Source organism: Aspergillus novofumigatus (assembly GCF_002847465.1).
Source record: "Aspergillus novofumigatus IBT 16806 chromosome Unknown P174scaffold_11, whole genome shotgun sequence".
Lineage (NCBI taxonomy): Eukaryota > Fungi > Ascomycota > Eurotiomycetes > Eurotiales > Aspergillaceae > Aspergillus > Aspergillus novofumigatus.
In genome coordinates, this window is record NW_020194284.1 from 458,891 (window position 1) to 481,996 (window position 23,106).

Sequence of the window (23,106 nt, forward strand, 5' to 3'; positions counted from 1 at the left end):
ATGGTTAATATTCAGCAGAGACATTTAATTCAATTGATTTGCGGGTCCCTATTCATAGCTCAAGAAAATGTTTGTTTAGAAAAAAATTAAGTCACAAGGTTTCTACTTCGTTGATAGACCCGTTCAAGTCAACATAACCACCTAGGATCAAATCCTAATAAACCAACATAGTTTGTCCCAAACTGGAGCACGCCTTACTTTATGTGTCTGCTAGTGTCCCCTGCTCTGCTGCTAGTGCTAGAAAGCGTGCTGCAGGGCTGGTGACTGAGACTCCTACCTATCAGTGGTTGCCTGTTGTCTCAGAAATTCTGGACTCCAGTTCTGCAGAGACAAGGTTACGTCTGATAGTAGTGCTGGAGTCCACTATCCTGCCTATCAACAGTCGTCGTGAGGCAGTCGCCCAAGCTAATGGAATGCACTTGTAAGTCGCCAAGCGTATCATGCGGGGTTGCTGACCGGATTGCTGATTTCCTTATATCATCAGGGACTATTCGTTAGAACCGAGGGATTTATCAACACTATAACAGAGCAGGGTCTCCCGTGCCACAAAACAAGTTCGCGCTTACATTTACTGATTATTGAGATTTATGACTCGGCAAACAAGGACGGCAAATGGGGACATGGGTATTCCGCATAGGGCACTTGTTGTGGAACTAGTCGAAGTACTATAGATACCATTGCCATATAATTACCGTCTGGAAAGTCGTCTATGCAGCATTCACCGCAGATGTATTATTAACAGTTTCAATGCAAATGGAGGATTGACGTCGACGTTACAAAGGAGAGATAGACAGGCTCACTAAGGCGTCATGCTGCTCAGTGAAATAATTCAAGTCTCCCAGGCCTAGGCCGGAAGGGCTAAAAAGATGATGCTCGAAATATTCTCATTTTTTTTGTTACTGCGCGAAAATCGCTCCTCTGTTGGGTCGAGACTTTGATAGTCGTGCAGACAATGGATATCGCGGCTCAGATAGGCTCAGTTAAACAACCTTCGGGCCTGACTATCAGTGGGGTTTGAAATTGTGATGGAGCATCTAGCCCAAGTCTGCACGGATTTTCTTGATGCGGGTCAATATTCATGGTTTAACTGGATGTTTGTTTTCGACATACGACTACATAGGTCACAAGGCTTCCATTTTCAAAATAGAGTCATAGACCCATCCGAGGCGATGAATTACCTACGAAGCCACGAACAACGTCTTAACAGGAATTCAACGGTCGACATAATCGCAAAGCTTGCTGTTCTAGGCAAAATGTTTCACTTTCACAGTAAGCCTCGGGAGGATCCCCGGTTCACATGTGGGGTTACATCGAGTCGTCAGCCACGAGGCAGCATAATTCGTCCGGACCCCTGTCTGCAATATCGCATCTCGCTTTCTTTTTGCGGGGTACAATATAGTCCTGTTCTCCCTGTTACGGTATTGGGGGAAGAATTCATGGAACCTGCGCAGGGCACAGACATCTTGATTCTTGCAGGATCATGAAGACCAGGAGTCAACAATAAGGACGGGGTATAAATTCCCCCTGGTCAACTTCTTCAACATACACGCAGTAGCCCCATCAACTCATCATCATCAATCAGAAGTGAAAATGCGTTTCCTCTTCTCCCTCCTCGCGGCCACGGCCCTCGCCAGCGCCATTCCAACTGCAACAATCACCAAACGCGACGCCACAGCCGTCGTAGATGCCGTTAACAGCATCGCCAGCCAAATGGTCGTCCTCAACAACACCGTCACCTCCTACGACGGCGGCATCCAAGGCACCCTCACAGCCCTCAAGATCGAAGTTGAATCTGTCAAGCTCTCCTGCGACCTCCGGGACGCGATCTCCACCACGCAGGCGTCTGCCAACTTCACAAACGCGGAATCACTCACTGTCGCAACTGCATTCATCAACCTCCAGCCGCAGATCTTCTCCACGCTGAACAATATCGTCGCGAAGAAGCCAAAGTTCGATACAGGGTTGTTGGGGATTGGATCGTTGGCATTCCTGGTTAAGGGCAATTTGCAGCAGCAGAAGGATTTGTCAGGGCAGCTTGGGAATGCGGTAGCGGTGAAGTTAGCACCGTTGTATGCGCAGCTGGCGCCGATGATCAATAAGCAGATTGCGGATGCGTTTGACAAGGCTATTGCGGCGTATAGTTGAAGAGATTTGAGGGCTGTGTTGCGATGGTCGATTGCCATGGACATATCTGTGTGTTGTTGCTACTCACTACCTAGGGTTAGCACTGCAATGGGTAACATAATATGAAGGCATATGATTCGCCTCTTGAGTTCCAGCGTATCCATTGCGACTTCCAAACGCTCGGAGTTGCTCCTAAACACAGGTCTTTCAAAATCAGTCATTGATAATCAACCTTGTACGGTGTACTTAAGATGGCACCATTTGTCGCTCGTATCATTTGGCATGCTTCGATCTTCGCGCTGTACACAAGATGCTGTCGCTCCGGTCAATTTGAATAGGTTCGCTGTATATCTTCGGGCCTTGTACCCTTTCGAACGTGGACACTTCAAGTCCAACGCAATAGCCATGATATAACTGCAGCCGACAGTACGGACAAGAATGGACGCTATCATTTGCAGATGGTAGACTGGCAGATGGCGCAATTAGACAGAAGCTTGATCAAGGGACGACGGACAAGTGACTGCGCACTCCTCATGAGGTACAGAAACTAGTTCGACGGGAGCTTCCCGACAGTTCCAACGTACACAGGTATCATGTTGCTGCTAATGTTCGTGCTTTCCTCCCGTCTCATCGGCAGTTCCCAATCCAATTTCACGATCGAGCCAGCCAGTAAGACAATATACAGCTAAATAACCTCTTTCTATGAGAAAAAAATCCTATAATAGATAGACGAAAAGTATCATTGTAGCAGACTATCAAAGTTTGATAATACAAGGCCGAAATCATAAGAGTCATCAATCGTGCAATTTCATGGTATCAAAGTCATTCCATCGCAAAGGATTAAGCATTATCAAATATCATTCTCATCCATTACCCATCGCTTAGAAGCCACGCTGGGTTCCTGCGGTGGCACTGTTGTCCAAGTCGGAATCGACACGAGGGTCGAGCTTGTTCGCGACGTTGGAGCCATGAGGACCAGCCGTGGTTCCAGCACCAGTACCAGCGCCAGCGCCAGTGTAGCTGCTTCCAGCCATAGCCTGGTGGCGAGCGCGGTTGTCCTGGTCACTATCCACACGAGGGTCGAGTTTGTTGCCAATGTTGGAGTCGTGAGGTCCAACATTGGAGGAAGTGGTGCCGTAGCCCGTCGTTCCAGTGCCGGTGCCAGTACCCAGACCACGGTTATCTTTGTCGCTGTCGACGCGGGGATCGAGCTTGTTCGCAATGTCGGATCCGTGGGGCCCGGCGGTGCCGCCCATGGCAGAGTGACGGGCACGGTTGTCCGCGTCGGAGTCAACCCGGGGGTCGAGCTTGTTGGCAATGTTGGAGTCGTGGGGGCCGACGTTGGAGCTGGCGCTGCCGTAAGTGTTGCCAGCAGTAGTACCTGTGCCGTAGCCGCCGGAGGTAGCACCACGGTTGTCCTTGTCACTGTCCACACGAGGGTCTAGCTTGTTGGCAATGTTGGAGCTGTGAGGGCCGGCAGTGCCTCCCATAGCTTCGTGGCGAGCACGGTTGTCTATAACGTGTTAGATAAAATCGTTAAAAGTCAGGAAGAGTGTGCATACCTTTGTCGCTGTCGACGCGGGGGTCAAGTTTGTTGGCAACGTTGGATCCATGAGGACCAGCATTGCTGCTTGTGTTTTCATAAGTGTTGCTAGATCCGTAGGTATTGCTAGTGGTTTCGTAGGTGTTGCTGCTACCATAGGTGCCAGCAGTGTTTCCACGGTTGTCTGCAAAAGTTAGATTCCTGGCAAGAGTGAAGAAGTCAGAAGGAAAGCATACCTCTGTCGCTGTCTACACGAGGATCGAGCTTGTTGGCAGTGTCAGATGTATGAGGACCAGCAGTGCCCCCCATGGCCTCATGTTGAGCGCGGTTGTCTAACAAGAAGGGTTAGTGGGAATCTTTTGCATTATTGAACACTGTTGAACATACCACGGTCGCTATCGACGCGAGGGTCGACCTTGTTGGCAGCCTTGGAGTCATGGGGCCCATGGTTCGTTGTGCTGGAGTCACCATGGTGGCCAGTCAAGGCCTCCTTCACCTTGTGCATCATATGGGACATCTTGTAGGAGACTTGCAATGTTTTGTATTCGAATTGATAGGTGTAGTTTTGTTATGGATTGTAGATTGGTGCAAACGAACTTAAGACGAATGATCAATCCTTTTATAGAGCATGTTCACTCTCATTCATATTTGGAGATTACGTCAAGCTGGGGAGAGTTGTGGTATCCCTGGAGTGTGGCAAGGAGCGATGCCGTCATCTCGCGGTCATCGTGCGGAGAGTCAATTCAACCACAACCAGCTGCACCTCATCGTCAGTGGATCAGTTTCAGCCACATGTCATGACTGACCTGAATTTCATCAATTTTGGTCGCCAGCCTTATTGATGTAAGTGGGAGCATGGATCTCGTTGTTCTCGAAACTGTATATCCACCAGGTCGCAGATCAATGGCGTTGCGCAATCCAGCGCCGATTATGATACAATTAGCCCATTTTACAGTCGATCAGCCTCCTCAACCTTCATTCAAGTGTCTAATCTCAGCGGAAAAGCAAATCGTGGCCCCGACGGCTTTGTGATTCGATGAATATCATCGTCATGATCTCCGAGCATCTGGTGGGTGTGGCACCTTGTGACTATTCCAGTTGGGATCAACAAAGTTAATTGCAGCTAAGCTACAGACTCATCCCAATCTGATAATGTCTTCTACCAGTCTGTAGCCGTTTGCTACTCCGTGCATACAATGATAGGGTTGTAGCCTTGTAAAACAGCTATGACTTGAATATGATGTCGGTGATTTTACCAAAGAGGCAGTGATCGGTTTTGCGCTAGGCACGTCCAAGTATAGAATAGAAGTGGAGCACTCAAGATGTCATTTCTCTTGGCAGGCAACAATAACCATAATCTAGATCCTGGATCATGTACTACTGTATTTAGTAGCAAGTGCTGTGATGAGGAAGATGCATAGGATGTCGCCATTTCATGCCTGTACTTGCCTGCTACGCAATAGCAACACTGTCTAGCTTATACAATAGTGATTTATGTCAATAGTAAACATCACCTAGTCCTTATAGAAATATGGCTATGCCATCAGGCCACTATCGTCATGTTTTTCAGATGGTAGACGTCATTACGCGCGTCCCCGGAATAGAACGTGTGGAGCCGATCGAAGTTGATAAAGCTAGCTACTTTAAGAGGCCCGCCATAACATCAGACAAGCTCGTCGTCGTTTTATCTGATGTCAGCCATCTTCATCATTGGTTACTGCAAATAGATACATAAGTAAGTTATACATGACTAGTATATACTAGCAGAGTATAGCCAAATATCCGCAGAGGTCGAAGGTGCGATTCAGAAGCGGGATTGCCGTGTCAAGCTTTGGCCACAGTTCTTGTTTTTCGGCCGTCGGACTGTCATATGCGGCCCATGTGGCCAGCTCTCGCAGTCAAAGACTTGGAGTTCGACTTCGACAAGCCGAAGCCCCGTCAGGGGATAGTTAGTTTGTATGCGGGCATGATGTGGCTTAGCAGTGCTGCTCGTAATGCTCTTCTCGGGCTGCCGCTGTTGCAGCCGCCGTGCCTTGCGACGTTCCCTCTAGTTGGGTCCGGTCTATACGAGGATGCTTCTGCGGGCCCCGAGATGGCGACGAGCATGGGCCGGAGGGCGGTTACTTTTGTTGGCCCAAGTCTACAGACTCTGCCAACCGCTTGATCGACCACAGATTTCGAGGTGCCCTCAGAAAATAGATGCACATTTCTGCACAGTTGTCAGAGGTTCAGTCCTGCAGCATTCACGGAATAAGAACAAATGAGGACCATGTACTTGTCTTCCTCGTTTGTGGCCTTGTTGGTTAACACCGTGTGCTCGCTGAAACTAAGGGCTGCATGGAAAAGCGAAGACACTGGTCTGATAGGAAATCATCAGATTGAGGTGTTTTTATGATCCGGTTAATTCAACGCACTGTGTGATAAGAAGACCGCCATAAATGCATCAGTCCTCGAGGTTGTGTCTACATTTAAGACACGCCAGCAGTTCCTTCCCTATTAGTAAAAGCCGAGAGTAAGTATATTTCTACAATGGAAGTCGCCATTCCAAGGACATACGTTCTCATTATTCCCTTGCTTGCAGCAGGGGAGAACGGTCAAGATGAGAGGAAAATCTTGACTCTAGTGATCTACACCCCACTAATATCATCATCATGGATGGTAAGGTAGCTGGGATTATTGACCGGGGTGCAGAGGGATACAGTAATGCATCAAGGGAATATTTGGTCTAGTTTGGATGACAGCGGATTCACCATGGAGAAAATCAGCATCTACCATTCTGCCCTCAGATGAATATGAGATTTGGGCCAAGGTGGATTATTCCATGACTCAATACATGGGCATCTAAGTGTACATAGTTCTGCCCCCAGCCGTCTATTCCTCTCCGTTGGAGACAAGCTTATGGACGTAATTTTCAAAGGCGTTTCAATTATTCCAATTATCTTTTTTCAGCTCCTGCTGTCATCCCAACTCCCTTACTCACTTCTCAGTAGCTCCAGTTTCATAAGCATCTCTGCTTCAAGAAACGAATGCGTCAACTGAATGCATGGTCACACCGAGACGGTGCTATCCGATTCTCTATCTATCATTCTAAGTCTTTACCGAATAACCGAAACAACCAATCAAACTGGATAAGGATAGCTTCTCCTTACTGGGTCTCAGGTTGGGATACAGACACAACCTGAGTCTCAGCCTGACCGTGACCCTGAATCTGTCGAAGCAGAGTCGGCGGAACCGGTTCATGCTCCCACCACTGTTGCCTGAAGAACGCCTCATCAAACCGCGATTCAACAGCCGGACGTATCCTCCGTCTTCCAGCAAACGGCACATCACCATACATATCATAAAAACAACCCTGAATGTTCATATCCTCCGTGAATAAAAGATACCCCAGCTTCTCCGCGCAGTCACGACCATCCGTCTCCCGACCCCGCCAACAGAACTTCAGCCGCTTGTCCTTCTGAAAGCGGATAGGCGATTCCTGGAAGAGCATGATGCCGCGGTAGACGCCCATGGCGAACATGCCCCAGACGCAGCTTTCCCTGCGATCGACGAGAAGGCGCATCCTGAGTTTGCTGGCTTTGCGCGACCAGTTGTGTTTCATGGTGGAACTAGAGATCTCGTAGCTGCCGCAGACGACATCGAGGAACTTGTCCTGGTCGTGGCGGGCCCAGGGGCGCTGCATGGTGTAGGAAGTTGCGTGGAGTCGACTGATGGTGCTTGGGCCGGTTGAGATTGCTGAGTGGGTTCGTCTGGCGGCGGGGAAGTGTGTGGTGTCTCGGCTGGTTGACGGACAGGAGAGGACGGATGCACCTCCGTAGTGACCTCGTCCTGGTCCTGATGACAGTCCATTTGCATGGCCTGATCATTCACAACCTGTGACTCCGGCTCAGGAGACAGCGCCAGCAGAACCAGCCGCTGCGACTCAGGCTCCTTCGTTCTATCATGCTGAAGATAATTCCAGTCCGCAACGAACGTCTCAACAGGCCACGGGACCATGGGCGGTCCGACCTCCCGCACGGCCTTGAAGTCGCACTTGTCGTCGGGGAAATCCGCGACGGCCATGCCCCTGAAACAGCCGGACACAGGACCCTTCCCACCCAGGATGACTTCTCCGATTGTGACACCCTCATTGTCGTACGCGACCTCGGGCTCGTTCTCGCAGACACCCCGCCACGCGAAGGAGTACGAGGCCATGGTGTTATCCCGCGGGCCGGGATCGATGAGCATCAGGCCCTTCCATACGCCAATGTCGAAGCAGCCCCAGAGACGGTCGTAGTCCCAGATTATCGTCATCCGACATTCCTGGTGTGGGAGTTCGCTGATCTCGAGCCGGTACGTTCCTTGGAAGAGTTGCATCGCAATGACATCTACTTCCGAGATCGACAGGTTGCACAGGTAATCGTTGTGTTTGAATGGAATTGGAGTGGGAGGGATCCGCCGGTTGGGGTTTGCATGAGGACCATTGAGGGGCGTGATGGTCGTGAGACGATGGAACAGGTCCGGCGAAAACTCCTCATCGGTGAGAGAGTTGATCTGGTTCGGCTGGAGGTCCATGATCTGCGCAAGGCCAAGTTGGCTATTCTCGTCTGTCTGGGTGGCTTCAGATGATCTCTTCTTTTTCCTGTTCTTCTTCTTCTTTCTGCGTGGTTCTTGGGTCTCGGGAAGTTGGCTCTCCGGGCCTATTGCTTCGCCTTCCCCATGAAGCTCGTGGAGAACAGAGATCTCGTGTGTGTCCACAGCGTCGGACATAAGCTCGACCTTTCTTTTGTTCATGGTGAGAGAAATTAATTAACGAGTGAATGGGGATAATGAGTGACAATGTAGAAAAGAGCGAATGAATGAAACAAAGGTGTGATGATGATGAAGACAAAATGAACTGAAACTTTACTTTGTCCAGAAAAGCAATTTGCTCTTATAGCAAAACTACTTACAGTCAATGGACTTCCCTGAAGAGTGCCGTTAATCTGAATGCTTCTCCATGATTCAGGCAAAGGGCAATTGATGTATCACATCTGTCGTTGATCGATACCCACTACCTGTCGAATTCCGATGGACACTTTCTCGGTGGGCCGCGTATGGACTTTTGCATCCTGCTGAAGACAGGTAAGGTGTGATACATGACGAACCTGCTAGGACAGAAAGAACTGACGAACCTGGGGTGTTTGCATAGTAATGCCTACACGAAGGACAGTAGACAGAGTGACAGCTGGATAGTGATAATGAAGAATTCCACCATAATAGGAGCTAGGTGTTGGTTGTGTGCTTGTGAGTAGAAAATAGTACCATTCCAGGCAGAAATGATGAGTACCATTACAAAGGGATCCTCGGGATTAGAAATGTTGAGTAAAGGAGAAAAACTCAAGAGGATTTTTTGCCCTGACAGGGTATGCTGGGCGAAGCAAAAAAGCAACATGCGGATTATGAGGCACGGGGGAAGAGAATATGACAGGTGGGGTGATTGGCGTTCCTGACAGCAGGTGGACTTCTCAGCTGTAAGAGTGTTTAAAACAGAGTCTTAGGAGAACATCTTTCACATATTCAATGTTCATTTGAAATTCGCCGTATCAAACAAGCCTCCACCTCAATAGTTGCTGGTGAATCCATATCTGGCCTAGGAAAACCATCTCATACTCCAGAATAACATTCCTCCTGCCCGCATCCGCATGAAAAGCCTAGTCTGTAGGCTAGGTCTCATGCAGGAACGTGGCTTGATAACAAGAGTCCTATCAACTAAACCTACCACACATCGCATCTTCTGCCGTTACCACGGCAGCTCTTTACCATCATACTGATTCAATCCCTCATTCTCCTCCCACCCCGGCACATGAATATTCAAAGCTTTTCCATTCTGAGACGGCGTTGCCTTCTGCACGATATCGAGGACAGCCTTTGCCCCGGTCGCAGGGGGGAGATCGGCTCTCGACCCGCCCATGTCTGTTTGGAGCCACTGTATTCCGATGGATCAGCATCTCCTATTACAAAAGACAAAGGACGGTAAATAAAGTGAGAGTGAAAGATACTTACACCAGGACTCACAGCGAGAAAGGTGAATCCCTCGCTAGCGTAATCCTGTGCGTACTGCACCGTCAACATGTTCAATGCTGCTTTGGTGATTTTGTACGCTGGTGTTGGCGAGCCTTTGTAAACTGGCGCCAGGGTGATTGAGCCGAGAGTTGTCGATCTATCAATGTTAGACAGGGATTAGAGGCAAGAGAGTAGAGCGTAGCACACATATTGACCACAAGTTTCCTCCGCCCCTCGCGGAGAAGAGGGAGAAATGCCCGGGTGACATTATGAGTACCGGTGACGTTCGTATGGAACGTTTCAGTCAGGCCATCCCTGCCGTTTAGTCAGAACTGGCTCGATAGTCTCAGAAAAGCTAGAGGACATGCATATTCGCGATTCCACCCTTTGTATGCGGCATCACGCCCGCATTATTGATGAGCACATCTAGTCCTTTCCCCTGTAGTTTACCTTGCACTACGCTGGCTGCATCATGCACGCTTTCTGCGTCGGTAACATCGCATTTAACCCAGTTGATCCGGTCTGATTGTTGGCTGAGTTCTTGTAGGCTTGGGTGTTCTGAGCGGGATGTTGCGAAGATGGTTCCTACGGAGAAACTGGGGAGGTTGGCGAGATGGCGCACCAGGGCGAGGCCCAGGCCGCGGGAGGCGCCGGTTATGAGGTATGTTGACATTATTTGTTAAGAGGAGATAATGATTTTGATGATTGATGGATGCTTGGAGTTTGACTGAAGCGGATGACTTGCAATGATCAGCTAGAAGGATTATTAAGATTTGAACATTCCGCTACTCCATGGTGGACGGAATTTACGGAGATAGCAGTTAAACGTCCGCAAGTATTGGGTCAGGGCCATAGGTAAGTTGATTGCCGAGCATCACGACTCTCATTATATAAACCTATCTCGATATCATATTTCAGCCTTGGGCCGTTCAGGAGAACAATCCCTAATCTCTCTATCATCCGGTCGAGACTTCTCTCTAGCCATCATAAACACAATCCAGGAAGCCCATATCACCAATGCAATCGAACACCCAATCATCGCCCACATTCCCCGCGTGAACCGTGGGGCCAGGTTCGCCGAGTAGAATATGATACTCCACCACGCGTTGACCGCATTATTCCCCATATTCATACTCGCAAGGACCACCGACCGATGCCGCGCATCCAGCGATCGCATCGCATCATTGCACCATGCAAAGAATGTAGCTTGGCAGGCATACACGGCACCGGCCCAGTAATATGCCCCGAACACGGTCGGAGTTGAGTCGAACCTCGCCAGGATCATGACGGAGGTCACGACCCCGGTAATGCCAATGAAATAGGCAACCAAGTAGCGTTTGCCGTGCAGGATATCTGTCAATGTAGCCCAGAAGAGGGTCGAGACGATCCCGACGGCCGGAACACCAGTTGGATAGTTGTTCAGCTGTGCGACAGTGTATTTGATCGTAGGATGAGATTTCATGTACAGTGCCAGAAGCGAGTTAGACGAGAAGGACTCAGTTTCGCCGGCGATCACCCAGAGGATGACAAACGCCCACCAGTACCACGTGGTGAACAAGCGTTTGATGAAAGCCCGATTCAAGGGGGCACGCTCGGCATTGGTCACAGGCAATCTGGAAATAGCCAAGGCACGTTCCGACTCCGTCAGATATGGAGCGCGAGTGGTGGATGGTGTGTCAGGGAAGAGAAAAAGTCCATAGATGGCAATGGGGAGGGTGATCAGCCCATCAATCTACCACAATTAGCAGCGGATCAATTAGGAAGAGGCAAAAACTTACAATGAATAACCACCGCCATCCTGAAAGTCCTCTGACCCCGTGCAGCGACGAATGGATACCCGTCTGAATGAACCCGCCAAACATCGTCCCTGCCAGGCCAGATGCCGTAAAGATGCCGCTACGTTTGCCCAGCTCCTCCTCCGTGTACCAGGATCCAAGGATATAGTGCGTCCCTACAAATGTACTCGACTCAGCTAGACCGAGAAAAAAGCGGATAGCCATAATCCCCTGTGGATTGTGCACCGCGGCCGTGATCATAGTCAGCCCGCCCCACAGGAGGATCATGACGGGGAAGAAGATGCGTGGGCGAAAGTACGTCAGGGCCAGGTTGCTGGGGACCTGGCCGAGGATGTAGCCCACGGTGAAGATGGTGTTGATGACATTGAGCTGGTTACCATGGAAGGCGAGCTCTTCCTTCATGCCTGATACGTATGCATTACTGAGGTTTGAGCGATCGAGATAGTTGAAGAAATAGGTGATACAGCAGAACGTGAGGATGAAGAAATCAATCTTGAACCGGAGTTTGCTTTCTGCGTCGTGAAACGCAGGAACGAGCCGCATCATGCTGGATGGAATGCATGATGAGGAGGAGAGGATGGTCATCACCCGCTGAGATGAGATACCTTAGTCTACCCCTCTTGATGCTCGGACTCGACAACAACCTAAAGTTAATGTTGATCGGCCTCATGCCGATAGCAAAAGAACAGTTTTGATTCGACAAAAGTCTGATTAATGCCAAGCCATGTCGCGTGACTTTGCCACACGGATGCCTGAGGTTTGAGGTGTCTGCGGGGAATGCAGAACAAACATCAGAAACACTTGGGTACTGTGTTTGAATATAAGGTTGTTGGAATATTATCACTTGTACTCCGTAATGAGATAGCCAGATGCAATATCCAAGTCTTCAATAAGCTCAGACCCTGCTGAGACCATGAGTGACCCGCCGATCACTACGACATGCCACCCCAGGGCCAAGATCTTGGCAGAGCAGAGAGCACTGCCACCTCCCAGATAAAAATTTGAACAATCCTTGATTCCATCCAAACTGCTTCAACTAAACAACAGTATGGCTCTGGGGCTACCCTGCTTGCAAAGTTCAATGCGACGTCCAATGCTGTCCGCTCTTTCTCTATATTTGAACGATGGAGCTCTTCTCCGGCCTTAGGCGGCTCCTGAGCCGGAGGACGCGCACAGGAAGCCGAGGATTGTCAACCGAGAAGGAAAAGGTATTTGAGGGTCAGCCTCGAGACGCAGAGAAGTTGTGCAGACATGATTTCCTGGAAGATTATTCCGATACCGAAACAGCACAATTCAGCTTCTTCACCACCAAGCTGGACTCGGTGATCCATGCATCCAGCATCAACTCTTTGGTGTTGATCTATGGACCTCTCCACGCGCTACTTGATAGTGGAGAGCACGATGGCATTTGGTGGCTTGATGTCACGGATCCCTCAGATGGGGACATTGAGCTTCTTTCCCGACTGTTTGACATTCATCCGTTGACAACGGAGGATATCAAGGTCCGCGAGACCCGGGAAAAGATCGAACTCTTTGGCCCGTATTATTTCCTCTCACTGCGGCCGCCCGAGCAGGCGGAAGACGTCCCTGGCTCGCGGACATCAGGATGCAACGTCTATGCTATTATATTCCGAGAGGGGGTTCTCAGCTTCACCTTCGGCAACAGCCCTTATACCAGTCATGTCCGAAGTCGGATCAAGGACCATCAAAGCCATCTCTTTTTAACAAGTGACTGGATATCTTACGCTTTGATGTATGACCCCTTCCCTACTATTGTTGAATAAACCCTGACTGACGAATACAGCGACGATATCGTCGACGGCTTCGCTCCACTGATCAACCGAGTAGAAGCCAGCGTGGAGACGATGGAAGACAGCGTCTCCATCACCCGCCCGGATGACATCGGACTTGCACTGAAGCAGATCTACACATCGCGCAGACAAGTCCTCCAGATCCGTCAACTCCTCAACGACAAAACCGACGTCATCCGGTGTTTTGCCCGCCACTGCGAGGCACTGGGTTCCACGAGCGAAGTGGTCTCCTACCTCAGCGATATCCAGGACCACGTCTTGACCATGGTCTCCAACCTAGCCCACTCAGAGCAGAGGCTGTCCCGGTCGCAGGATAAGTACCTGAGTCAGCTGTCCTTCGACTCGACCCGGATGCGCAATCAGATTGTGGCTACTCTCAGCCGGCTGACGGTGATTGCGTCTTGCATCGTGCCTATGCAGATCATTACCGGTTTGTTTGGGATGAATGTCATGGTACCAGGCAAGAATAGCGAGGGCTAGGTTGGTGGTTTGGGATTTTGGGTGTTATTCTGGCGTTGATCGTTTTGTCTTTGGCGATTGCGCGACGGAGTCGATTTATTTGAAGTGCAACTTTTCTGTCATCCTAGCCCAGGTGATTAGCAAGAGCATCAAAATACTCCGTACAAGCCTTCGATATCCTGATTCCCGACCGACTTAGTCGACGATCAATATGTCATGTCAGCACTCCCGGATTTATCGGGATTACCATTAAGTCGGCCGTTATCCCCGTGCAGAACGATCAACATATTTCTATAAAACCTGCTTTGCTCCTGTACCTAAGGTCCCACTTCACAAGAATCCATCAGTAACTCAGGCGTAAGTCAGACAAGCTGCAACATGGACTTCATCAGCACCCACCACCACGATACCTACCCCTTCATCGCCCACTCCACCCATCACAACCACAAAGTCCTCATCACGGGCGCCTCCCGCGGCATCGGCCTCGCAACAGCACACTCCTTCGCGCGAGCCGGCGCCCCATCCATCGCCATCGCCGCCCGAGGCCCCTCGACGCCGTGGAGACCGCCCTCCTCTCCACCGCCAAAGAAGCAGGCCACCCGCCACCAACAATCCTCAAACTGACTCTCGACGTCGCAGACGAGGCCAGCATAGCCGCTGCTGCAGAGCAAGTCGCCACTCAGTTCGGACACCTCGATATCCTGATCAACAATGCCGGGACGTCAGAGACGTGGGTTCCCATCGCGGAAAGCGACCCGGCGGACTGGTGGGGATGCTGGGAGGTGAACGTCAAGGGCGTGTACCTGGTCATGCGGGCGTTCATCCCGCTGCTGCGGAAGGGGACGCAGAAGACGATCGTGAATGTGAGCTCGATCGGGGCGTTGCTTGTGCGGCCCGGGGCGTCGGCGTATCAGACGGGGAAGTTTGCTCTGCTGCGGTTGACGGAGTTTGTGATGATCGAGTATGGCGGTGAGGGGATGTTAGCGTATGCGATCCACCCTGGTGGGGTGCCGACGGAGCTGGCGATGGGGATCAAGGCGTTGCATGGGCTTCTGACTGACACGGCGGAGCTGGCGGGGGATGCGATGAGTTGGTTGACGCAGGAGAGGAGGGAGTGGTTGGGTGGGAGGTATGTGAGTGTTACGTGGGATATGGAGGAGTTGCTGAAAAAGAGGGAAGAGATTGTCCGGGAGGATAAATTGAAGATGCGGTTGGCTGTGTAGGCTTAGCATACATTGAAGAGTCGAGTCAACCTGATGCTGGAGTGATCGCATTCTCCAGGTCGGCTTCGCTGACGCAGCGATGGGATTATCCCGCTGCTTCTTTTTACGGATACAGCATGGCCAACTCTTTGCTGTCAATAGGAGCTCTAGCGGGGATAATGCTGGGGCAGGACGTGACAGGACGTGAGTGAATTGTTGACGAGGGCTTATACCATCCTCGGAGGCAGGAAAGCCGACGTTGCATTGAGCAGTAAGAACTATTTAGAGGAGTCTATTGGGTATCAATGATTACATCTCATAAACAATGATCTATGCCAGGATCGGCTAGAAGTGGCGCCTGCAGGCTGTTTCCTTGCTACCGTTGTGAAACAGCCGCAACATACTCCATGAGGCTTGGGGCCGTCGTAGGGCCTGCCTTCCATGTGTGCGTCTGCAACCCGGGTGTCGTTTCTGGTGTGGCACGGCTGTAACGTTCAACGCCTTGCACATCGTAGGTTTGAACGGTCAGCTCCTCTCGCGATAGAATGACCTTCATCTTCTTCTGTTTTCCATCAGTTGAAACGGAAAGCAACTCCCCATGGTGAGGATACGTCGCCTCCCAGGAGACAGACTTGGCTTCGGTCTTTGAAATGCTCGAGGCTGGTGAGGTCTGCGTCTCAATCGCCGCGACGATATCTAGCATGATGAAATGCGTAATGATTGTTGCCGCCTGATCGTGCAGCCCAATGCGGTGCGGCGGATGGACGTCGGGGTAGTGAGGCAGGTTGAGTGAGATGTCGAAATGAGTGCCAAAAGGTGGTACCGACAGGTTGGTGCGTGTCTTCACTTTGAAGGAGCTCTGCGGTGTGAGCAAATCCGCCGAGAATGTGGACTCGAGTGGCAGAAGAAACTGTCTGATCAGACCCTCCACCTTCGGGACCGAGTGATCAATGTTGAAGAGGTTCACCGATGAATAAGGGGTCGCTGTGAAGTCACAACTGAGGCCTGCTAATTGGAGTACTCCATATACGTCCTTCATAAAGGTCTCTAGCCACCGCACATGGAAGCTGTGCTGCAAGTAGGCCATTATCGGTCGCAACAGCTGGTATTCGGGAATGTGACGTCGTTTCGGAGACAATGGAGGAGGCGGCTGTGTTCTTCGACGTAGATTTTGACGATGAGCGTAGCACAGCAGTATGCGGATTGAGTGGGCAAGTGCGTCGGCAAGCACGTTGTGTTCTTCTGATTTCGTCTCCTCGCCATCGACATATGCCTCTTGATCGGGGTCCACGAGGTCCAGTAGAATGTCTTGCTCTTCGGACACAGGGAATTGAACTAAGTTCTGGCGTGTCGTCACACCTTGGCTACCCATTATTCTCGCCTCCCGGAACAGTTCGTGGAAAAGCTCCTCCTCATACAGCGTATCTCGCGCCTGCAGGATACGGCCCTCGATTGAATCTGGGTCCTGGGCAGCCGACCGGTATGGCTTGGAACAGCCAGTGATGATGCCATGGTCCTTCACACGTACACGCACTGTCTTTGCTTTCGTCGGCACCAATCCTTTGTCCAGTATGAGTGCGCCGTCTTCGGATCTTCGTAGAGCTGCGAGGCCTCGGTCGCGGAATATCGGGGTGGCTGCAAACAAGAAGTCAGAAACCTATTTCAGCGTTACTTGTTTTCTAACTCACCTTCAAGGAACCCATATTGCACACCCAAGGTCTGTCCCTGACGAGGCAGCCTGCACAGTTTCCAGCCCTTGTCCTTGACAGCCAACACTTCCTGCCAATATCTTGTCTCGGACGCGACTTCATTTTCCAGCCTTGAAGCGGACTTCAACAACTTATCAGCAGCAGCATTAAAGTTCTGCAGCCTCCATCCACGCGATACGGCCTTTGTGTCTCTAACCACAGCTTCAGACTTTGGCGGGGGGCTGATGATTTCTGAATTGAGTGAACCAAGTGGTGCAACTTGCTTCAGATAAGCGGACATGGAGATTTCGGCCTGTCGCGGGGTGTGTTTGGAGAGGAGCAGTGAAATAAAATCGAGAGCAAACATCGCTTCCATATGTGCCTGCCTATAAGACCTCAGTACGGACAGATCGGCCATGTCACCGTGATGGTTGCCTTACATCGCAAACTGAATGATTTCTGCTCGTCGTTTGTATAATTGATCCAAGCGCTCTGTTGTGTCCAGCTCGGCGCCCGCTCCCTCACCCTCCTCCTCTTCAATTGTGTATTCCTTGCTCTTCTCCTCCTCGATCTTTGCGCGTAGACTCTCCGCACTCACATCGCGGAACGATCCCCATTGAGCATTAATCTGGGCGATCTCGAGAGGCAACGGATCTGGACGGTCGCGCTTTTCGATCAGGGGCGCAAGGGAAGGGTAAATTTATCGTCAGCCATGGTGACGGTTACAGACGCGCCCTACGTCAACGAATTGTGGGCAGCACTGAGGGATTCTTGAGGCTGGAAATGAGAGATGGGAGTGACGCCGAGGCACGTGACAACCAGAGCTCAGACATCGCAAAATCAACAATTCACTATGCCTAATCAATCGACCAAGGTTATATGCTAATTGCAGATGATAATTGATGAAGCTTAAATACTGGTTCTAATGCTAACTAGCTAAGAAAAAGTATCTAATCAAATGCCTCGTGTATAGTCCTGAATGTCGCAACGAATAGAAGTACCTCCTACACCACCGTGATATATATTCCACATTGAGCCCCAAAAACAGATATTGGAAGACGCAATTGTGTACTTCTCAGGGGTGGACTAGCCGTCTGTACGAGATTGAGAACGCTGCTTATCAACTGTATTCTGTCAATTCTGTCATTCTTATCAAAATGAACTCTATCAACTCAATTGAGACGGTATTAAGATCGATCGTTGAGCAATGCCTGAAATGACGTGCATCGAGTCAACTCTGCTACCTCTACGGAGATAGTCCGTCGTCAATTGATTGGTTGCCATGGCGTCACTGGCCAATCACGTGAAAAAAGAGCCCTGCCCTATTAGTTTCACGTGACTTACATGACGCTATTCCGAAAGAAGCCCGGTGACGTCGACAATGGGCGCTGGAGTCCTGTGGTGACGCAGGGATGGAAATCTTCTACTGCAGGATTCTCAAAAGAGGGGTTGCCGACTGTTGATCATCCATAAGTTTCTATCACTGTCTGTCTTCCTTCATCGGAGATTGTTAGACTGTCTTCTCATCTCAAGCTCTCGGAGCTCATTGTCAGCTAACTGGTGAATCCATTGACCCCTCGTGTCTGTGACGTACCCTTTCCCACTCCCGCTTTCACTCACCGGAAATCTTTCACCCCACCGTCACAACAACTTTATCTACAGTTTCGGTCGCGACGACAGCTGTCTCCCCTGGAGCTTCACTTTCGGTCTAGCGATTGATCCCTACAACACTCCTTTGAGGATCAGTTCTACGGTCGTCAACAGGATGAGCTCAGCACAAGCGCCCGTCGAGCCGCCCAAGAGACGCCGCATTGGTGTCCTCACCTCGGGTGGTGATGCCCCGGTATGAACGGAGCCGTGCGGGCCGTCGTCCGTATGGCCATTTACTCCGACTGCGAAGCGTACGCCGTGTTCGAAGGTTACGAGGGATTGGTTCATGGTGGGAATATGATCCGTCAGCTGCACTGGGAAGATGTCCGAGGCTGGCTGTCCAAGGGTGGTACATTGATCGGATCTGCTCGGAGCATGGCTTTCCGCGAACGCGCTGGACGTCTCAAGGCTGCTAAGAACATGGTCCTCCGCGGTATCGATGCTCTCGTTGTCTGCGGTGGTGACGGAAGTCTGACCGGTGCCGACGTCTTCCGTTCGGAATGGCCCGGTTTGCTGGAGGAGTTGGTCAAGAATGGTGAATTGACCGAAGAACAGATCAAGCCGTACAAGGTGTTGAACATTGTTGGTTTGGTTGGTTCTATCGACAACGACATGTCCGGCACTGACGCCACGATCGGCTGCTATTCCTCTCTGACACGAATTTGCGACGCCGTCGATGACGTTTTCGATACTGCATTTTCCCACCAGCGAGGTTTCGTTATCGAGGTTATGGGACGACACTGCGGTTGGTTGGCTTTGATGTCTGCGATCAGCACGGGTGCGGACTGGTTGTTTATTCCGGAGATGCCTCCTCGTGACGGGTGGGAGGATGACATGTGCTCTATCATCACCAAGGTGAGTCGCTAATATCTTGTTTACCCGCGATTGGGCTGACAGAATGTTCTCTGTAGAACCGCAAAGAACGTGGCAAGCGTCGTACTATCGTTATCGTGGCCGAAGGTGCCCAGGACCGCAGTCTCAACAAGATTTCCAGCTCTACCATCAAAGATATCCTAACTCAGCGACTCGGGCTGGATACCAGAGTTACCGTGTTGGGACACACCCAGAGAGGAGGAGCAGCATGCGCATATGACCGGTGGCTGTCCACCTTGCAGGGTGTTGAAGCCGTCCGGGCTGTTCTGGATATGAAGCCGGACTCGCCATCGCCAGTCATTACCATTCGTGAGAATAAGATCATGCGGACACCGTTGATGGACGCAGTGCAAGAAACGAAGCATGTAGCGAAGCTCATCCATGACAAGGACTTTGAGGCAGCAATGAGAATGCGGGATGCCGAATTCAAGGAATACCACTTTGCCTATCGCAACACGGCCACACCTGATCATCCCAAGATGATCCTCCCCGAAGACAAGGTGCGTTACTATCTATCAATCAGCCGAGTTGGCTAACTCAAAATTAGAGAATGAGAATTGCCATCATCCACGTCGGTGCCCCGGCCGGAGGTATGAACCAAGCCACCCGCGCCGCTGTCGGTTACTGCCTCACTCGTGGACACACCCCCTCGCGATTCACAACGGTTTCCCCGGCCTTTGCCGTCACCACGATGATAAGCCCGTCAGCTCTGTTCGTGAAGTCAAGTGGCTGGAGGCTGATGCCTGGGTTAACGAGGGCGGATCGGATATTGGAACGAACCGTAGCCTGCCATCCGAGGATTTGGAGACCACTGCAATGTGCTTCGAGAAGTACAAGTTTGACGCATTGTTCGTGGTGGGTGGTTTCGAGGCCTTCACAGCAGTCAGCCAGCTCCGTCAGGCCCGCGCCAAGTATCCCGTTTTCAGGATCCCCATGGTTGTTCTGCCCGCTACAATTTCGAACAATGTGCCTGGAACCGAGTACTCGCTGGGAAGCGACACCTGTCTCAACACTTTGATTGATTTCTGCGATGCCATCCGCCAGTCGGCTTCGTCTTCTCGTCGTCGTGTCTTCGTCATTGAGACACAGGGCGGTAAGTCGGGCTACATTGCCACCACCGCCGGTCTTGCCGTCGGCGCTACAGCCGTGTACATTCCCGAAGAGGGCATTGACATCAAGATGCTCTCCAATGACATCGACTTCCTGCGCGAGAACTTTGCCCGGGACAAGGGAGCCAACCGTGCCGGAAAGCTCATTTTGCGCAACGAATGTGCCTCCAGCACTTATACCACCCAGGTCATCGCCGACATCTTCAAGGAGGAGGCCAAGGGTCGGTTCGAGTCCCGCTCGGCGGTGCCTGGCCACTTCCAGCAAGGAGGCAAGCCATCGCCGATGGACCGTATCCGCGCGCTCCGGATGGCGATCAAGTGTATGCTGCATATCGAAAACTACGCTGGCAAGTCGCGCGACGAGATTGCGGCGGACCCGATGTCGGCGGCGGTCATCGGTATCAAGGGCTCGCAGGTGTTGTTCTCCGCCATGGGCGGCGAGGACGGTCTGGAGGCGACGGAGACGGATTGGGCACGCCGGCGTCCCAAGACGGAGTTCTGGCTGGAGCTTCAGAACTATGTCAACGTCCTGTCTGGCCGTGCTGCTGCGGGAAAGCCCATGTGGTCATGCTATGAGTGTAAGCACCTTCCCAGACTAATCGTCGTCTTACAATACTGACTTGTCGACAGCCATTGAACCTTCGGCGCCCACTTCACCTTAGAAGCGACCGTGCAATACCGGGGGGATACGATTGATGAGATGGGAAGCTGACCGCGACCCTTGAATGATATTTTCGGAAAATAGCTGAGCCCTGGACTTTGGACATTGGGGTAGAATTATGATTTTTTGCATCAGGAGTTGAGAATACACGATGGCTACGTGGTCTGGGCAAAATATATTGAATTGAATCTAGGATTTCATAGTCAATGAATTGATGGTATCATGCCATATGCCAATCCAGTAAACAACCGAAATATAACCGTCAGAACCCATAATCAAGATCGATTCTTCTCCGCCTTCTGCAACTCCTCCAGTTCGTCGAGCAACTGTACCGTCTCCGAAGGACTGGCAATCCAGGCAGTCGTAGACGCCAAACGAGCCTACACGGTTTATGTCAGTTACATTTTTCCGGTTCTAATATGCAGAGGCAGAGGATGAGCCTCACCTTGAAATCATTCGCACCAGCCGAGAGAAACTGATCGCCAACATGGAGGGTGCGCGACCGCTCAATCCCCCGAAATACCGCTGACAAGCGCGCACACCCCAGGACTTGTCGCCGATGTCGACGAAGACGTCGTTGCCGCCTGTTTCAGCATTAGTTTCGGCATTCCTACACGGCACGTAACACGGCAGGTAACAAAGGAGATAGGTGAGAGAAAGGGGGGAGGGGATACCGTTGAACGCGCAAAAGGGCAGTCTTGTGCCGACGACAGACCGCTCGACCGTATTCTGCACGACGAGAACAGTCTCCTCGAGCTGCTCGCGGTGGATCTTGCGGCGGTCGTGCGGGTAGACGCCGACGGCGCGGTCCTTGCGGAGGACAGCAACAGGGAGGTTGAGGTTCGCAGCACAAGCGCGCAGCGAAGACTCCGCGATATCGAGCAGCTGGGTGATATCCTCCTGTTTCCAGGACTTCATTTCGTCGAGGAGCCACTCCGGGCGGGGCACGTAGGAGAGGCGGTGCGGGGAGGCGGAGTCGAAGCGGAAGAGGAAGTTGCTCTCGCCGCCCATGACGATCAGGCCGTCTTTCTGGGCGGGGGTGAGGGAGGGGGAGTCGTGGACGGCATCGAGCAGGCCCTTGAGGCGTTCGTAGTACTTTGCGCCCTCGGTGTAGCCTGCTGCTGTGACGATGCCGACGCGCACGCCCTGGTGCAGGAGGCGGATGATGCGCGAGATGGCGGGGTTGTCCGGGGTGAGGCAGGCGCCGTCGTCGTAGAGGGTGACGTCTCCATCGAAGGTGACGAGGTCGAGGCCGGGCCCGCGGACGAGGCCGAGGAGCTGGGCGGTGTTGAGGATGAGGCGGATGTCGTTGAAGGAGGGGGCGACGAAGCGGCGGCGGCTGATCATGCGTTTGGCGTCTTGGTATTTGAAGGCGTCTTCGAGCGGGAGCCGGCTGAAGAAGGAGCCCGCGGTCGGGACGAGGAGTTTCAGCTTGGACTTGCCGGGGCGGCGTTGCGTTCATGGTCGACTATTTGGGTGTTAAGATGGAAGCGAGAACAGGGGGGAAGAGAGACTTACTATGGTCGTCGATGAGCTTCTCAACATCCCGGAAGATCTCCGCGTAGCGTTGATGGGTGTCGGCCGCTACGGCCACGAGGTTCTCGCTGTGTTCCTGGTAGACAGCGGTGGGCTGCGAGTGCAGGACGAAGGGGACCGCCAGGAGACCCTACTCGATGAGCTTCCTCCGGTGAAGATTGAAGCGGTGCACTCACTTTGATCCATTCAATCTAGAGTATGTCAGTTTGCGCCTTGAAAGGCACCTGAAAGGAAGGAAGGAGAAATTACCAGCTGGTCTCGACGATGCGACTATCGGAGTGAGTCAGCCAAGCACAACCTCAATGGCTGACAGCATACCTTGAGAGCATCTATCCATTGGTTAGCTCAGTCTTCCAACTGTATTCAAAGTGTGACATACATTCAACGCGATACCGAGTGGTCATTGTGAGTGGTGTTGTGAACCAGGGGGTGAGGAGGGGAGGATAGAGATAGGGATGAGGAGTGCGGGAAGGTTCCCCGCTCGGTGAGTTGGAGAAGTGGTGCCAAGACAGGGTGAGACACAGGCCGGTGAGGCGAGGCTACACCTTAGCAGACTCCCATCGATGATAAGTAGATTTGATTGGATTAGTTTGGTTATTTTGAATGCTTCTTGGCATCGAATCTACCGTC

At 51.6% G+C, this 23,106-nt stretch overlaps 11 protein-coding genes across 11 annotated transcripts; 5 read left to right on the forward strand and 6 right to left on the reverse strand.

Annotated features, from left to right (window-relative positions):
- The first annotated feature begins 1,386 nt into the window (after positions 1–1,386).
- P174DRAFT_446078 (cell wall mannoprotein 1 family protein) lies at positions 1,387–2,266 on the forward strand. The gene has a single exon (XM_024828492.1). The coding sequence runs from the start codon at positions 1,591–1,593 to the stop codon at positions 2,143–2,145; it is 555 nt and encodes a 184-aa protein (XP_024677600.1). The 5' UTR covers positions 1,387–1,590; the 3' UTR covers positions 2,146–2,266.
- Positions 2,267–2,854: 588 nt separating this feature from the next.
- dprA (putative cell surface protein) lies at positions 2,855–4,241 on the reverse strand. The gene is made up of 4 exons (XM_024823790.1): positions 4,055–4,241; positions 3,904–3,999; positions 3,687–3,851; positions 2,855–3,637 (listed from the first exon to the last, which is right to left on the reverse strand). Exons 1-4 carry the CDS (start codon positions 4,182–4,184, stop codon positions 3,006–3,008), a joined length of 1,023 nt encoding a protein of 340 aa, XP_024677601.1. The 5' UTR covers positions 4,185–4,241; the 3' UTR covers positions 2,855–3,005.
- A 957-nt stretch (positions 4,242–5,198) lies between these two features.
- Positions 5,199–5,831, forward strand: P174DRAFT_435711 (uncharacterized protein; the record flags this gene model as incomplete). The annotated part of the gene is made up of 4 exons (XM_024825948.1): positions 5,199–5,360; positions 5,395–5,402; positions 5,442–5,464; positions 5,557–5,831. 4 exons carry the CDS (start codon positions 5,199–5,201, stop codon positions 5,829–5,831), a joined length of 468 nt encoding a protein of 155 aa, XP_024677602.1.
- Positions 5,832–6,797: 966 nt separating this feature from the next.
- Positions 6,798–8,440, reverse strand: P174DRAFT_516202 (uncharacterized protein; the record flags this gene model as incomplete). Its single annotated transcript, XM_024832304.1, has 2 exons — positions 6,798–7,343; positions 7,376–8,440. The coding sequence occupies 2 exons, from the start codon at positions 8,438–8,440 to the stop codon at positions 6,813–6,815; spliced, it is 1,596 nt and encodes a 531-aa protein (XP_024677603.1). The 3' UTR covers positions 6,798–6,812.
- A 785-nt stretch (positions 8,441–9,225) lies between these two features.
- P174DRAFT_446081 (SDR family oxidoreductase) lies at positions 9,226–10,411 on the reverse strand. Its single transcript, XM_024828493.1, has 4 exons — positions 10,060–10,411; positions 9,899–10,006; positions 9,692–9,848; positions 9,226–9,614 (listed from the first exon to the last, which is right to left on the reverse strand). The coding sequence occupies exons 1-4, from the start codon at positions 10,362–10,364 to the stop codon at positions 9,429–9,431; spliced, it is 756 nt and encodes a 251-aa protein (XP_024677604.1). The 5' UTR covers positions 10,365–10,411; the 3' UTR covers positions 9,226–9,428.
- A 124-nt stretch (positions 10,412–10,535) lies between these two features.
- On the reverse strand, positions 10,536–12,313 carry P174DRAFT_397344 (putative MFS pantothenate transporter). The gene is made up of 2 exons (XM_024823791.1): positions 11,470–12,313; positions 10,536–11,423 (listed from the first exon to the last, which is right to left on the reverse strand). The coding sequence occupies exons 1-2, from the start codon at positions 12,070–12,072 to the stop codon at positions 10,599–10,601; spliced, it is 1,428 nt and encodes a 475-aa protein (XP_024677605.1). The 5' UTR covers positions 12,073–12,313; the 3' UTR covers positions 10,536–10,598.
- A 298-nt stretch (positions 12,314–12,611) lies between these two features.
- Positions 12,612–13,778, forward strand: P174DRAFT_425555 (magnesium transporter CorA family protein; the record flags this gene model as incomplete). The annotated part of the gene is made up of 2 exons (XM_024825298.1): positions 12,612–13,240; positions 13,292–13,778. 2 exons carry the CDS (start codon positions 12,612–12,614, stop codon positions 13,776–13,778), a joined length of 1,116 nt encoding a protein of 371 aa, XP_024677606.1.
- A 357-nt stretch (positions 13,779–14,135) lies between these two features.
- On the forward strand, positions 14,136–14,980 carry P174DRAFT_425556 (SDR family oxidoreductase; the record flags this gene model as incomplete). Its single annotated transcript, XM_024825299.1, has 2 exons — positions 14,136–14,314; positions 14,407–14,980. The coding sequence occupies 2 exons, from the start codon at positions 14,136–14,138 to the stop codon at positions 14,978–14,980; spliced, it is 753 nt and encodes a 250-aa protein (XP_024677607.1).
- A 224-nt stretch (positions 14,981–15,204) lies between these two features.
- Positions 15,205–17,679, reverse strand: P174DRAFT_507840 (mediator of RNA polymerase II transcription subunit 17; the record flags this gene model as incomplete). Its single annotated transcript, XM_024831409.1, has 4 exons — positions 15,205–16,594; positions 16,648–17,033; positions 17,088–17,301; positions 17,649–17,679. The coding sequence occupies 4 exons, from the start codon at positions 17,677–17,679 to the stop codon at positions 15,336–15,338; spliced, it is 1,890 nt and encodes a 629-aa protein (XP_024677608.1). The 3' UTR covers positions 15,205–15,335.
- Positions 17,680–18,074: 395 nt separating this feature from the next.
- Positions 18,075–21,170, forward strand: P174DRAFT_446085 (ATP-dependent 6-phosphofructokinase). The gene is made up of 6 exons (XM_024828494.1): positions 18,075–18,479; positions 18,503–19,152; positions 19,209–19,670; positions 19,718–19,834; positions 19,870–20,857; positions 20,910–21,170. Exons 1-6 carry the CDS (start codon positions 18,413–18,415, stop codon positions 20,939–20,941), a joined length of 2,316 nt encoding a protein of 771 aa, XP_024677609.1. The 5' UTR covers positions 18,075–18,412; the 3' UTR covers positions 20,942–21,170.
- On the reverse strand, positions 21,108–22,899 carry isn1 (IMP 5'-nucleotidase ISN1). Its single transcript, XM_024828495.1, has 8 exons — positions 22,835–22,899; positions 22,726–22,733; positions 22,653–22,667; positions 22,439–22,606; positions 21,615–22,377; positions 21,481–21,524; positions 21,386–21,445; positions 21,108–21,320 (listed from the first exon to the last, which is right to left on the reverse strand). The coding sequence occupies exons 1-8, from the start codon at positions 22,878–22,880 to the stop codon at positions 21,216–21,218; spliced, it is 1,209 nt and encodes a 402-aa protein (XP_024677610.1). The 5' UTR covers positions 22,881–22,899; the 3' UTR covers positions 21,108–21,215.
- Between the last annotated feature and the right edge of the window lie 207 nt (positions 22,900–23,106).